Here is a 15498-nt window from a genome sequence, read left to right as displayed (position 1 = left end):
ACTCTTTGCTTGTGTGAGACATTCCAAGATGAGGGGACATGTCTTTGCTTTTCCACAGAGACAAAAGTGGCAGCCTCAGAACCTATCACCTACAGGGGAGGGAGCTGGGGGAAGAATCACCCAGGAACGGAGGTGAAGGAGGAGGAATTTGCATGAAGGATAGTGTACTTAATAGAGAAGAAAGAGTGATGGTCAAGGCTGGATCCAGAAAGGAGGGAGGAAACAGGTCTTTGACTACCCCCCACCTCCATTTATTCATTTCAAAGAAAACTCCCAAGAGGAAGGAGCCCCTGGCCGAATCTATTCCCCAGCGAATACATATTCACTATTTTCAAAGTTATTTTTTCAGTTGTTCATTGCACTCTTAGGCGGAGTCGTTAATGGCTTGGAATTTATTTTTCAGAGATGAAAATAAACTTTATCCACTTCCTCTGAAACTATCGCTCTCCACTCTCTTGCTACTCTTCTTCCCCTAGATAAGCCCTTATTTCTCAACATCATCTTTAAAGCTTTACTCACTGCCCAGTGCACCAGACATGTTGATCATGACTAGGGTAACCATGCAATTTATTATCCAAACTGGGACTCTTCTGAAAGTCAAAGGAGGCTCTATTTATAATTACATTGTTAGAGCAGGCATGCTGGGACAAATGGTCACCCTAAGGACACTTGCTGTGACCATGGGTCTGCAAAAGCGCAACCACTTGCCCAAATGCTCACATTTGAGAATCATTTGTACTAGGAAAAATATATCACATCTGTAACTGAATCCTTCCTTGCTACTCAAAGTGTGACCTGTGGACCAGCAGCACGGGCACCACCCAGGGGCTGGTTAGAAGTGCAGACACTTGGGCCCTACTCTAGGCCTACAGAACCAGAATCTGCATTTTAACAAGATTCCCCCAGGTGATTTGGGTGCCCTTGCATTTGTATTAAACAAGCCTATAAGGTGAGTATGAGCCATCCTGAGGCCCCGATCACCTCTGGGCCTCCAGTTTGGCTTTCCCCGGGTTCCTGAACTCATGGCCTTAAAATTAACCCTCTATTACTCAAAATGACTTAAGTGACTCTCTGGTCCCTGAAACACAAAGGATCTTCTCAAAGTCAGACCACCACGGCTCGGGTAAATCTCTCATTTCAGCCCCGCCCCTCACTCCACCCCACGGCCCTAGGTTCACTCTGTGGATGTGATTGCCCAGGACAACCTGCCACCTTGTTCCTACACGTGGGCTTCTCTTTTTTCTCCGTGTAAGCCTTGTTTATCCCTATTCAAGCTTCTATGGCTGTGCTGTCCAGTATAGTAGGCATTAGTCACCTGTAGTTATTGAGCTCTTGAAATACGGCTGGTCTGAATTGAGATGTGTTACCATGTAAAATACGCTGCAAATGTTGAAGAATGTAAAATATCTCAGAAATAATTTTTATATGTTGAAATGATAGTATCTTGGATATACTGGGTTTTATATACTGCGTTACATATACTGCGTTAAGTTAAAGTATTTTATTAAATTCGATTTCAACTTTAAAAAAAAATGTGGCTACTAGAAAACTTGAGATGACACGTGTGGCTCACATTATACAGTCGACCCTTTAACAATGAGGGGGTCAGGGGTGCCCACCCTCCCCGCTGTTGAAAATCCATGTACAACTTAGAGTCAGCCCTCTGCACGTTCGTCGTTCCTCTGTGTCTGCGGTTCCACACTGCAGATTCAACCAACCTCAGACTGTGTAATACTGTGGTATTTACTATTTAAAAAGATCCCCATATAAGTGAACCTGCGAGGTTCAAACTCATATAGTTCAAGGGGCAATTGTATTTCTCTGAACAGTGTGGGGCTAGAGAACAGGCTGTGGCCCCTACATTATACAGAAAGCTCCCAGAAAGCAGGCACCGCGTCTCTTCCCTGCTCTGTGACCAGTCCTCTGGAGGTAGGTGAGTGTCAGGGCTGGCTACACAGAGCCTTTCCAGGGCTCAGACTAGGGCTGCACAAGGTCATGAATGGTCCTGTCATGAAGATGCTTGCCCTCAAGGAGGAGAGTGCATGCTTCTTGGCCCTGGTTACCAAAGGAAATCAGAGGAGAAAGCTTTCTCCTCTATTCTCCACACAAGGATTTCCCTCTGCAAGTAGTTCTCAGGATATTAATGCCACGTTTGAACATCACAAGGTTACCATTTATTGAGTGCCTACTATTTGTCAGTGCTGCACTGATCTTTACACAACCCACGGGGCAGCCATTAGCATCAGTTTACGGAAAAGGAAATAAGGTTCGGAAAGGTTAATTTCCCCATAGTCAGAAATGAGTGGAGCTAAAATCCAAGACCGTTGGATAGCACTGCCTTCTAAACTTGACCATTAGGGGGTCAAAAGGCTCCATATATGAGTCATACTCTTAATTCCTGAAGCTCTGCTCTTTCCGAATAAGAAGCATAGCTAAGAAGCAAAGCACAGGGAGCTGGCGAGAAGCAGGAGGGCTGCTGGATTCCCTTTGCAAGGGTTGGGCTAGCCTGGCACCGTCAACAGCTTATCCACGGCATAAGAGACCAGAGTGGATCCTCCCAGGGCTATGGTCTATGGGGTAGTCCCAAACCACACATGGGCTGAAACTGGCCTCTGATGCAGAAGCAGAAGGTATACAGGGCCATTCACATTTAAAGGTACTGCAGCCTTTAGGTCATTCTCTACCTCCTAGGGTTAGAAGGCATAAAGCATCTTCGATGATCTCAAATTGAAACCAGAGGGGAGGGCGCAGGGCTGAGAGCCTTAGCCTTCTCTCATTTGCTATAGTTCTCCTGCCTTCTTTCTTTTCCTCTGCCCTGAGCACCATGACCTAATAAAAATTTTCCTGCTTAGTTGAGACATCAGATCTAATGTCCTCACTGATGGGAACAAAAAAAAAAAAAAAGGTTTCATACGACCTGGGTTTTATATAGCTCTCCTGTACTCCTAACCCACTCCTTTCCTTTACAATGGATCACAAAAAACAAGGGCTAGCCCAGGTTGTAGAGACCACTGAATTCAAACCCTTTATTCTACAGAAACAGAGATCCAGAGTTTAAAGTCGCACATGGACCGGCAAAAGTTGGGACCAGAACCCTGAACCTCTGATTCCCCGTTTCCCCAGCTCCAAATAGAAAATCAGAAAAGGGGTGTTATAGACTACATTTTTGTGTCCCCACCCAAATTCATATGTTGAAGCCCTCACCCCACACAATGTCACTGTATTTGAAGACAGGGCCTGTGAGGAGGTGACAAAGGTTCAGTGAGGTCCTAAGGGTGGGGCCCTTAGAAGAAGAAGAAGCAACACGAGAGTTCCCTCTCTCCACCATGTGAGGACACAGCAAGAAGGCGGCTCTCTGCAAGCCAGGAAAAGAGCCTTCACCAGAAACCAAATCCTGCTGGACTGATCTTGAACTTCCAGCTTCCAGAACTGTGAGAAAATTCATCTCTGTTATTTAAGCCATGCAGTCTGTGGCATTTCGTATTGGCAGCCTGGGTTGACTAATACAAGGGGATAAAGTAATTTTTATTTGTGGGCCTCAGCTCAAAGTTTGGGCATTGAAAAGTGTGTACTGTAGGGGAAAGCACAGCATCAGAACTGGCCGAGACGAGGGTCATTCAGAGAGTGACCAGGGGCCACCTTCCATGTGCAATGCCCCAGCCCACAGGTACTTGAAGGCCATTAAAAGGAATGCGTCACTCAGTTAAAGAATTTGGGGAAAGTATCCAAACTATGCATATTCTATTCTGTGAAACAGCCTGTCTGTCCTTTCATGATGCAAGCGAACAAGAAAAACACTGGCCGAGGTACACCTCGCCCCCTTCTGGAACCTTCTCTGGCACACAGTGTCCCCTGAAAACCAGGTTGGGAGGATTGTTTTCTGAGAGAGGAGAAATGAGTCTGACCCTCTGGTTTATAAGCCCTTAGAAAGGCCTGGAAGGGTGGAGGGAACCTTGCCATATTTCTGAGGGTCTGACGAACCCACATGTCCTTTTAGACATCAGGGCTTTAAGCAGCAGCCAGTGGCCTGAACTGGAAACGTTCTCGCCAGTGGAGTGCCTTCAGCACGTGGGAGATACACCGGCAGCAAAAGGAACAGTTTTACTTATGGTCAAATGTTTTCCTGGAATTTTTTAAGTTAATAAACTTAACAGAATTTTATTTAAGTACAAAGGAAAAAGAAGGCAAAATAACTAATAAGTGTTAACACACTTGTATGTTTATCTCCTATACATTTTTCTGAGTTTTACAAAGTTTTTTATGATGGGCATGTACTACTTTATAATGATGATAATAAACATTGCTCATTCTCTAAACAGTTCGGTATCTAGCATGTGCCAGGAAGTTTTCTAGATGCTGGAGATAACAGCAGTAAACAAGCTAAAGTCCTTCTTCTCCTAGAGCTTCCAGTTAGAGGTGGGGCTTGGGGGAGATAATCAAAGGGGAGGCAGTGACAGTCCCAGGAGAAAAATTTCGGGTGGAGTGAGAGGATGGCGAGTCCAGGGGATGAGGTGGTCAGAGAGGGTTCTCTAAGGAGGGGACGTCTGAGCAGAGACCTGAAGGAAGTGAGGGGCCGAGTCAGGGGCCGGGCTGCGGAAAGAGCTCTTCTTTACGCAGGGAACAGCCGGGTGAAGGCCCTGAGGCTTTGCCCAAGGACAAGCAGAGGGCCAGTGTGACCACAGTGGAGCGAGCAGGGTGAGGAGTGGTAGGAGAAGGGCCTGGAGAGCCAGGCAGGAGTGGGATGCACTTTGTAAGGCCATGATGAGGAACCTGGTACCAGTCTCAGTGTGAGGGGAAGCGAGGGGAAGGCTGGAGCAGAAAGGGAGGTGATGTGTAGTCTGACATTGTCCCCTCGGATGCCTCCCTTGTTCCAGGGACCACATTGCCCCCATCAGACTAACAGGTCCTGAGTTCCGGGATGGGGATGCTTTCTCTTGTGCGTCCCTCTCCCAAGAGAGGGCTGAGGCAGGAGCTGCAGGCCTTGGGGAAACTGATGGCTCATTTCTCCCCAGGGCTTTCACCTCTTGGGACTCACCTTCTACCGTCAACTCCACTGTCACCTGGCGGGCACCACTACCATTGGTGGCTTCACAGGTATACTTTCCCTTGTCCTCCTCACGGACAGCATGAATCACAAGGCTGAAAGTCCCCCGGGTACCACAGTCCAGCAGGAAGCGGCCCCCACCGGCAATGGGTTGCCCGTTTCTGTGCCATGTCACTTGGGGCTCTGGGTAACCCCGGACCTTCAAGGAAAAGAAGAAAGGGTGAGAGCTTGTACATAAAGAGTACTTCCCATGTGGCAGGTATTGTTCTGGGTGCTTTACATGTATTAGCTCTTTTAATCCTCATAACATCCCCTGCAACAAATACTATTTTCATCTCCATTTTGCAGACGAGGAGATTGAGACGCAGGGTTTTGGTAGATTTCTCGAGGTCCTGAAGGTAGCAAGTGGCCGAGTCAGGCATCCTGGCTCCACAGCCCACCACACAAGTGTCTCTCAAGCCTGGATGCATGACTAGAATCACCAGGGGGAGATTTAAAGCAATACTAGTGCCCAGGTCCGACCTTGGACCAATTAAATCAGAACCCCAGTGTGTGGGGACTGAGCATGGGGATTCTAGAGCAGCGCTTCCTACTCTAACACGAATCACTTGTTAAAAATGCAGATTCTGCTTCTACAGGTTTGGGGCAGGCCTGAGATTCTGCAGTTCAGACAAGCTCTCAGATGATGCTGAGGCCGCTGGTCCCTAGAACTCACCTTGGGTAGCAAGGTTCTAGATCTGAGCTGCCCAGTAATGGCAGCCACTAGCCACACATGGCAGCTGAGCGCTTGAAACGTGGCGGATCCTGAGCTGCACTGTAACTGCGCTGTAAATGTAAATTATACGTGGGGTTTTGAAGAGTTAGTATGAAAAGTTAGTATGAAAATTACTACCTCGATAATTTAAAAATACCGATTACATATTGAAAAGATAGTCATTTTGATATACTGGGTTAAATAAAATATATTGTTAAAACTAATTTCACTTGTTTCTCTTTACTTTTTTAATGTGGCTACTAGGAAAGGTACAGCTACATACATGCCTTGCGTGATGTTTCTATCAGGCGGTGCTGCCCTAGACCACTCTTTCTCTACAAATAGTTAGCAGCTAACATCTGTTGAGCGCTAAGTGTTGAGCACTTTTCTAAATACTTAGCATATCTGAGCCTCACAGCAACTTGTTCAGAGAGAAGATATTTTCCCAAAGAGGGGAAAATGCAGAGAGAGACAAATTCCAGGAAATCACCTTGAGTTTCAGAGAAAGTTCCCCAAGGGCGCTGAAACCCCTGAAACTCAACAGGCCCTTTGGAATGGACTCATCTTCGGAGGAGCAGGGCTCAGACTGGCCCGTCAGTGCACAGCCTGGGACCTGAACTGGGGGATTTTAGCACTGGAAATGCACAGAAGACATCACAGAAACCTCCTGAGAAAGAAATTGCTGGCGTTACAAACAGGTTGTAACAGTAGCTTTTACCCACGGATCCACTCCAAGACAAGAGAGCAGAGATACAGAGGAAGCCAACCCAAAATTCCCTGGATGACCCCAAATTACATTTACAAAGAAAGCCTTCAGTGACCCACAGCAATAATCCTCCTATACGCCCCAGCAAGGTCAGAGAGGAGGCCTTATCAGCACGTGGGAGAAAGGGGAGGGGAGGTGGCTGTGCCGTCACGCCTGGCCATTGCAGCCTCACCAAGCACGTATCCTATCTCAGGGTGATGCTGTTGAAGGGGACTACGTGCATATTATAATGCCTATTATAATATGAAACAAAGTGTTAACAGCGATTGCCTCTAGGTCTCTCTTTTCCTTTTACTTAACTGTCATTTTCTGATATTCCTGCAAATAACACCCCTGACCTTTGTAAAACAGAAAAAAAATTAAATGAAAATGTGTTCCTTTTATATTCGTGTGTCTGTATAATGAATGTATAGCACAACCATTCATTAATCTGTGGAGCCCCTCAGGGCACTTAAATCTAGAAATGGAAATAAAAGCGGTACACAAAAAACATTATGCATGTTTGAAGGTAGCGAATGCCACATATCTGTATAAAACACATCACCTTGTGGCACTATCTTGGCACAAAGGTTCATGCCCAGGAATATCAGAAAATCACTGTGTTAAAGCATTCTTTTTCTCTGTGAAAGCATATTTTCAGGAAACAACTAAGGAAAGAAACTCTTTCCTACAGAAGGAAGCCCCTTGGGAGTCTGGTCCTATAGTGAATCTGCGAATCATCATCTTCTCCTCCATCCTGTCAGGCAGAGCCAGCCTCACCTCCAGATGATCAGGTGGCCTTCTGTCAGCGTCAGAGAAAGGCAGTGCAGAACCCTGGGACTGGGAGGAGATGAATCATTAACTTCACCAAAGGCGTCCTTAGCATTCCACGAGCAAGTACTCTGGCCCCCTGCAGCGGTGCCAACTCTGTGGCCACCAGGGCCTGAGGCGTCAATGTTTAACTGGGGACATTACAAGTGCTCCAGACCTCAGGGACACAGATCCCTCTTTCCCTTTCCATTTTCCTCTCATTTTCAATTTTTATTTATTTAATTTATCCTGGTTGCACCAGGTCTTAGTTGTGGCATGTGTGCTCCTTAGTTGCAGCATGCATGTGAGATCTAGTTCCCTGCCCAGGAATCGAACCCAAGTCCCCTGTGTTGGAGGGTGGGTTCTTAACCACTGCACCACCAGGGAAGTCCCTCTCATTTTCTACATACATATACATTCCCCTCCACCCCACACCAACAGATCCACCTTTGCAACACCCTTATATATTAAAATATCCAGGGATTTTTAAACATGCTGAAATTGGTACCACTTAGAAAGCTGTGGTTTGCAATGGACTTTTGTACACCCTGCATCTGAAGCAAAGGCAGGAATTTCTATGACCTTTTTCCGCTCCAAGGTCTGAATGATTTTCAGCTCCAATTCTTATCCTCTCAATAATGAAAAACATGTTCAACCACTACCTAACGTTACCTAAAAATTACTCAACTTCAAGTAAACTCATTTTTATTGCTGGCCCACTATCCTGGGCTCCTGGGTGGGGAAAGAAGAGAAGCCTGGACTCACACCCGTGGTTGTGTGACAGCAGCCCTGTCCTCCCTGGACGCCTTATCTGCCTTCACCACGGGCCTTCCACCAAGAAGCCACAGATGGGGGATTTCTTACAGCCCAGTCTAAGACCACAGTAAAAACCCAGTGATACTTTAGTTTTCAGAGGTCTTCCACATATAGAATCTTATTTGATTCTTGCAACACTACAAGGGAGGTGTCTTGGGTTGGGTTCCCAGGAAGCAGAACCTGAGATAGGGATTCAGGAACCCAGGTCTTAGTCAACAATCAGAGCAGCTGGGAATGGGTGTAGCAGCCTGGTGCAGGGGATCTGAGTGGGGTACCAAAAGTGTCTGTGACAGCATGCAAGGCCAATCATATTATTAAGCCCAGAGAGCAAAGGAAAGAGGCCTGGAGAAGTGGATGATTTGCCAGCAGTAAAGTGGCAGATCTGGGACCGCAATTTTGGTCTCCAAGTTGAGTGTCTGTCTCTCTGTGCTTCACTGTAAATTCATTTTTTTGGTGACATAAATATTATAGAATCCAAAGCATTAATAAGGGTCTATCTCTAATAGACCCTAAGCCTCCTCTAGGTTACAGCAATATCTGCTCCCCACTTTGGGAGAAAGCCAAAGAACTCACAAAAGTCATGGCCATCCCATAAGCAAGTCTTGGGCCGTTTCCCTGGAGTAACAGGAGGACAGTGCTATAGACTGAATGTGTCTCTCCAAAGTTCATGTCGAAATCCTAACCCTTAATGTGATTATATCGGGAGATGGGGACTTTGGGGTGATTAGGTCAGAAGGGTGGAACCCTCATGAATGGGATTAGTGCTCTTACAAAAGAGATCCCAGAGAGTTCCCTCACCCCTTCTACCGTGTGAGGACAGAGTGAGAAGCTGGCCAGCTATGAACCAGGAACCGGACCTCTCCAGACACTGAATCTGCTGGTGCTTTGATTTTGGACTTCCCAGCCTCCAAACATGTGAGAAATAAATTTCTGTTGTTGAAACCACCCCACCTGTGGTATTTCTGTTATAGCAGAAATACCCCAGTGGGCTAAGATAGACAGGGATGGGTGCCATGCACATGCCCGAGACATGCCTAGGAAACTCAGTGTGGAACAGAGAAGAGAGTGTAAGAGCCAGGCCTGAGTCCTGGGTCTGACTTGTCTTCCTAGCCTCTTCAGGTTGTAATTCCTTCCTTTCATGGAAGAGAAAACAGCTCTTGATAGCTCAGGCTCCTTCCATTCCTGAAATAGTCTGGATCTAAATAGTGACCCACTTAGCTTCTGGGGGAAGATTCTTTCCTCTCCCTCCAGTCTACCCTGGGCCCCAGCCCACAGCCTTAATACTCTCTAATCCTCCATAAGGGAAAATCAAGTGACCACAAGGAAGAAGCCTTGTGAACATGAGTGGGCAGCCCTGACTTGTCACCATAATGAGTTTTTGGAAATGGCCCCAAAGAGGGTCATTCTAAGGAGAATCATATTTTTGCCACAGTAAACCACATTTAATTGGAGGTTGTGTTCTTGAACAAAAGCCTGGGATCAAGTAAATCAAGGGCATAGCTGACAATCTGTCATACAAATAAAGATATAGTAACCATAACCCCTATAATAATTTAAAATAGTAAAATTGTGCTCCAGTGCCATAAAATGTCCCCAGAGACTTTACGGCCTCAAAAGGCCTTTAAAAGGAATGGGGGCTCATTCTGTGTGTGTTGGATGGTGAGGCGAAAGCTGGGCTGCAGGCGGGCAGCTGCTCACTGCCATGTCACACCAGCTGGCCGTGCTGGAGAGTTTTTCAGAACCTGGTGCTGTCTCAAGATCTACTTAATGATTGAAAGTGAAACATTCTTAAGGGTACTGTCTCTTCATTTTTCTCTGATGTGTGTGAAGGGCTTGCAGTTAATTCCAGTTTGCCCAGGACAGGCTACCAGAGCATAAGCCCAGAACAAGGCCAGGTTCTCTGGCCTTCACAACCCCTACAAGACTCAGAGCAACACATCTGCCTTCTCAGCTCGGTGAGTGGTAGAAAGGGGGTGATTTTGCTGTTTTTGATGATCTCCTGCACGTCTTCTGTTCCTGGGTGGGCCTGTCCCTGTTTGCACAATGCGAGCCCACACAGCTGCAGTGCAGAGCTGGGCAGGACATGAAACTGAGACTCTGCCCACATTGGGGACGGAGGGAGACCAAAACGAGTGAAACCAGGATTACCCTAAGGCCAGGGTGAAAGGAGACGGCCCGGCAGGACACTGGGGAGTTGGGAAGATACACAAAGAAGATGTGAGCAGTGAGCTGAGAAGTCCTTGGGGCTGGGAACAATAGATGGAGGGGTTGTCAATAAGTATTTCTTTGAAACCTGTTGAGTAACTGAATCAACGATGGGAAAGGCTGAGCCTGAAGAATGGGAAATTAAGGAAACCTGCTGGACAGATGCCCCACCTCACCCCGCCGCAAGCTGGACAAGCTGATACTGCAACACAACTGTCTCCATGCTTCCTATGATTGCCGGCCTGTCTGTAGCACATCACTCTGAACCTCTTCCCCTGTTTCAAGGCAGCTTCTTCTATAATAAAGAAATTCTCCAATGATAAATGACTAGAACAGGGCTGGTGATTTAAAAAGTGAAGAATAATGGGAAGTTAATCAGTGATGCTGAGGAATGCGTGGAAGAATTCTCTGTCCCATCTCCAAGTATAAGCTCACCCAGATAATAAATGGACATGGATGCACAGAAAGGAGAATTAAAACGTTAACACCCCCAGCAAATCAGACCACAGAAAATGCCTAAAACTTACATCATGGGTGTATTATGAGAGTGGAGAGTGAAGGGTGAGCCACGGGCATGGCATGACCAAGCTTAGCGGCCTGGGTCTGTGTCAGCAACTGGCACACGGCCCATTGGACAGGCGGAACTTAATGAAGGCTTTGAATAATCCTGTTAACCAACAGTCAAAAGCCTTAAGTGAACCCACAGAACCCATCAGGAAGAGATCATACCAGCTAAAAACAGCAACTAGCGAGAGGCTTAAACTGCTGGATGCTCCCTGCCCTGAAGTTCAAGTTGTGAAACAGCGAGGACCAAAGCAGTCCCATGAAAAACAAAAGCAGAATGCAGAGCATCAGTCCTCAAACTGGCCCAGAGAATGCCACCTGGGCCATCAGGGAAAGATGCTCCAGGTCTCTATCTGTGATCAGCCACTCTCACTTTCTTTTCTTTTTTTTTTTAACATTCTTTATCATATTCTTTTCCATTATGGTTTATTATAGGATATTGAACATAGTTCTCTGTGCTATACAGTAGGACCTTGTTGTTTATCCATTCTATATATAACAGTTTTTATCTGCTAATCCCAAACTCCCAATCCATCCCTCCCCCACCCCTCCTTCCACTTGGCAGCTAGAAGTCTGTTCTCTAATGTCTGTGAGTCTGTTTCTGTTTCCCAGATAAGTTTGTTTGTGTCATATTTTAGATTCCACATACAAGCGATAGCATATGGTATTTGTCTTTCTCTTTCTGACTTACTTCTCTTAGTATGATAACTTCTAGGTCCACCCGTGTAGATGCAAATGGCATTATTTCATTCTTTTTATGGCTGAGTAATATTCCGTTGTGCATATATACCACATCTTCTTTATTCATTCATCTGTCCATGGACATTTAGGTTGTTTCCATGTCTTGGGTATTTTAAATAATGCTGCTATGAACATTGTGGTGCATGTATCTTTTCAAATTAGTGTTTTGTCCAGATGTATGCCCAGGAATGGGATTGCTGGATTATACGGCAACTTGATTTTTAGTTTTTTGCACTCTCACTTTCTATGGCGTTTTCTTTTCCTCTGGCCCAAGACACAGACAACCCCATATCCCTACATCTGCCAGACTGAGAACATCCTGTTTCTCCCACAGAGAGTACGAGACAGGCTATAGCTTGGCAGTCTTGGGTTATACCTCAGGCCCTTCTGAATGTTTCAAACAAAAAGCTTGATTTCCTTTTATCTAGCTCACCTTATCAATGCATGCACCTTTTTGATTCCCTTTCTTTTTTTAAAAAAATTATTTATTTAATTTATTTTATTTTTGGATGTGTTGTATCCTTGTTGCTGCACGGGCTTTCTCTAGTTGTGGTGAGCTGGGGCTACTCTTTGTTGCAGTGCGTGGGCTTCTCATTGCAGTGGCTTCTCTTGTTGTGGAGCACGGGCTCTAGGCATGCAGGCTTCAGTAGTTGTGGCACGTGGTCTCACTAGTTATGGCTCATGGGCTCAGTAGCTGTGGCTCACGGGCTCTAGAGCGCAGGCTCAGTAGTTGTGGCACAAGGGCTTACTTACTCCACGGCATGTGGGATCTTCCCGGACCAGGACTTGAACCCATTGTCCCCTGCATTGGCAGGCAGATTCTTAGCCACTGTGCCACCAGGAAAGCCCCTGATTCCTTTTCAATGACATAAGCACCTGAAATTCTGAAGCAGTCCAACAAAGAAATAGAATTCTAAGTGTAATAGGGAAACTCTCACATTGATGTTTTCCTAGTTTTTCCAAATTCAGAGTTTTCCTATAAAAACAAGTGTTCTTCTGTTTGAACTCTAGTCCTTGTGGGATGGCTGTGGGATTCCAGCCTTACTGCAAACCTCTCTACTCAAAGCCCTGAGTTCTGGCTTTACCCCCATCATGATGGTGTCCAAGGACACGGCATCTCCAGCTGGTGAAGCTGGCCTGGGAGCTCACTCTCCAGTTTCTACTGCCAAGTTGAGATATACTCTCAGATATATTAAAATACTAATAAGAGGCGTGTGGTATCATAGAAGTTTAACACATTAGTGCTGTGGCTTGGTTTTGTTTGATTTGCTCAGGATCTCCTGCCTACCTTTCCCAGTGTAAGCTACTCCTTTGAGGCAGCAGACTCACTCCTCTACCCACCACAGGTGAGTCAGGTGGAGATGCATTAGGCAGCCGCCTCCCGGCCCAAACGCTCAGACTTCCATGATCCACGTCAGCCAATCAGAGCTCTTCCCTGCAATTTCAACCAGAATAAAGGGAGACCAAACTGTCTCTTCACAGGGACCTCAAGTTGGGAAGATGTAAGCCTGAAGCTATCTGTCCACAGCCATATTCTCCCATCCCTGCCCCCTGTTTTCTTGCCTCCACCTAAGGGAAGGAAGCCATGTGCAAAATAAGACATCACATACACAGTGAAGAAGAAAAGAGAGGGAGGCACAGCCTGGCAGAGCTATGGCAGAGCGGGGATCCACTCAGTCATATGAGACAGTACATGTCTTTCACTTAACCCATGGAGTTGGTTTGTCCCTTGCAAACAAGAGTCCTGACTAATTCAGGAAGGTATAGGGCATCTGGAATCAGACAGACCTGTGTTGGATGCTGGCTGCACCAAGCAACAGCTGCCTGACTTTGGGCAAGTTACTTATCTGACCCTCAGTTTATACAACTGTAAGATGGGATGATATCACTATCCACTTCCATGGACAAGTTTCTGACCAAATGAGATAGCATATGTACAACAGTATATTAACAAATTCGAAAGGTTAGATCCTCTGTCTCTCCTTTTCTTCAAAGTCAGGAATTCCTTATAATAAGTTACCTTAGAATCCATTCAGCTCCCAGCTTTAACAGCACAAAGCTGTATTTCTGCCCTAAGAAACAACACTACTTTGTGAACTTCTGGGTTTGTTGAACCTCATCTTACACAACTCGAATTCTTATAGACAACTTTGAGGCACCACGCCCTTAATTAGATAAAAATCTAACCCTTTAAACTGAAAACACCTTCTGCCTTCGCTGAACTGGCTTATTATTTTTATTTAAAGAGCAAACCCCTTTTGAAAAGTGATCATTGATTTTATGTAACATCACAAAGCACATTTCAAAACAAATATCCACTCTACAGTTTTGTCTGCACCATCATTCCACTCCTGTAATACCACGTGCAACTCTGAGACAGAGGCCATCCCCTTGATTTCTGCCTCACTGACTTATGCAGCCCTGGAATGTCAAGGGCATGGGCAAATTTCGGGAAGGAAATAAATCTGGGGTAATAAATCTGAAGTTTCTGGCCAGTCCTGGTTGGATCTGGGGAGACAGAGACATACTTCACTGGCAGAAGAGATGGAGCACAGGGCTCCTCCCCAAATAATGCACAGCCCACTTGGCAACGGCTCACGACCCCTCGAAACAGCACAGCCCAGATGCCACAAGACTCAAAAACTGGCCACAGATTGTACTGGGAAGGCCCTGGCCTTTGAGGACTCTCAAAGAATATGAGGCGATTCTGTTTAAAAGCAAAGGTGGGCCAAAGTGACCAGGGTGTCCCAACAACCTAAGACTATCTCGGCTTGGCCCCCTTGGCTTAAACGGGCTCCCCTGGCAGCCGCTGACCACCCGCTCCGCAGGCACGTCATCGCACAAAGCTTGCATTCTGCTTGGACTCGCCCAGGTGGCAGCCTGCGAGGGAGGTGGGGGAGCAGGTGGGGCTTTGGCAGCAGGACCTTGCGGGCTGCCTGCATCCGTATGGCCAGGAGGGGGGTCTCTGTGATGCTGTCAGAAAATACCTGGCACGAAGGGTAGAACGCAGCTGTGTGAGTTTGCTGCTCTATGGCAGAATGTCCTCCACAGGCCCTGCTGCTCAAAGGTACCCTGATCTGCATAGAGAATCATGCCAGATAAGGAATTGAAAGCTGCTCCCTGGGCAACGTCAGTGTCTGACTGCCCACTGGGCTGAAAAACACAATCAAACATGCTGTCTTAAACTGTTTTCACTCTCACCAAGACAGGTACATGGTCAAAATGTACATTAAGTCATAAAAAAAAAAAAAAAAAGCTCTACCCCTGCTCTACCCCTCCCACCCCCAATTTCCACTTCCTTCAGGAAATCACCTTCAAGTCTTTTAGCCATTTCTTTTGGTATTTTTTTCCCTGTATTTCTAAATAACAGCCTTACACAACTACTTATTTTATTCTTTTTAATTTTAGACTTTATTTCTTAACATCTCTATATGGAATATGAGCTTTCAGCTCTCAAATCTTCCCCCACCCCCACCCCCAATAACCACATCTGAATTTTTATTAAGCAGGTGTGTTAGTGTTTGCTTCATTCTAACTTTGCTCATTGCCAAGCTACATAGTATATTACTATTACATTTTTCCTGGAGTTAATACCTGCCATACTTTTGGTTTGATTCGTTTTTTAAGAACCCAACTTCTCAAGAGAACTATAAAATTCTTCTCAGCAATGGTCAAATGCATCAGATAATGAATTCATCAGTGGCTTTTATTTTTTTCTTCTTTGGAGAGAGCCCTTCTGGAATCTTCTGTCATTGTCCTCCAATCTAAACTCTATGCTGTCTAGGTCTGACAAACAGTGGTCCAGGGACTTTCAGTCAC

At 46.0% G+C, this 15498-nt stretch overlaps 1 protein-coding gene across 2 annotated transcripts in view; it reads right to left on the bottom strand.

Moving 5' to 3' along the window:
* MYLK (myosin light chain kinase) overlaps nt 1-15498 on the bottom strand; it is a 268669-nt gene that overhangs the window by 127894 nt on the left and 125277 nt on the right. For both annotated transcript variants that reach the window (XM_049710437.1, XM_049710436.1), the window contains exon 4: nt 5036-5243. In XM_049710437.1, coding sequence (XP_049566394.1) covers nt 5036-5243 — 208 coding nt within the window. The remainder of the gene's footprint in view (nt 1-5035; nt 5244-15498) is intronic.

Source organism: Orcinus orca, chromosome 5 (assembly GCF_937001465.1).
Source record: "Orcinus orca chromosome 5, mOrcOrc1.1, whole genome shotgun sequence".
In the NCBI taxonomy this organism is placed as follows: domain Eukaryota; kingdom Metazoa; phylum Chordata; class Mammalia; order Artiodactyla; family Delphinidae; genus Orcinus; species Orcinus orca.
Note: the sequence above shows the minus strand (reverse complement) of the source record. Positions and strands in the feature narration are given on the sequence as shown.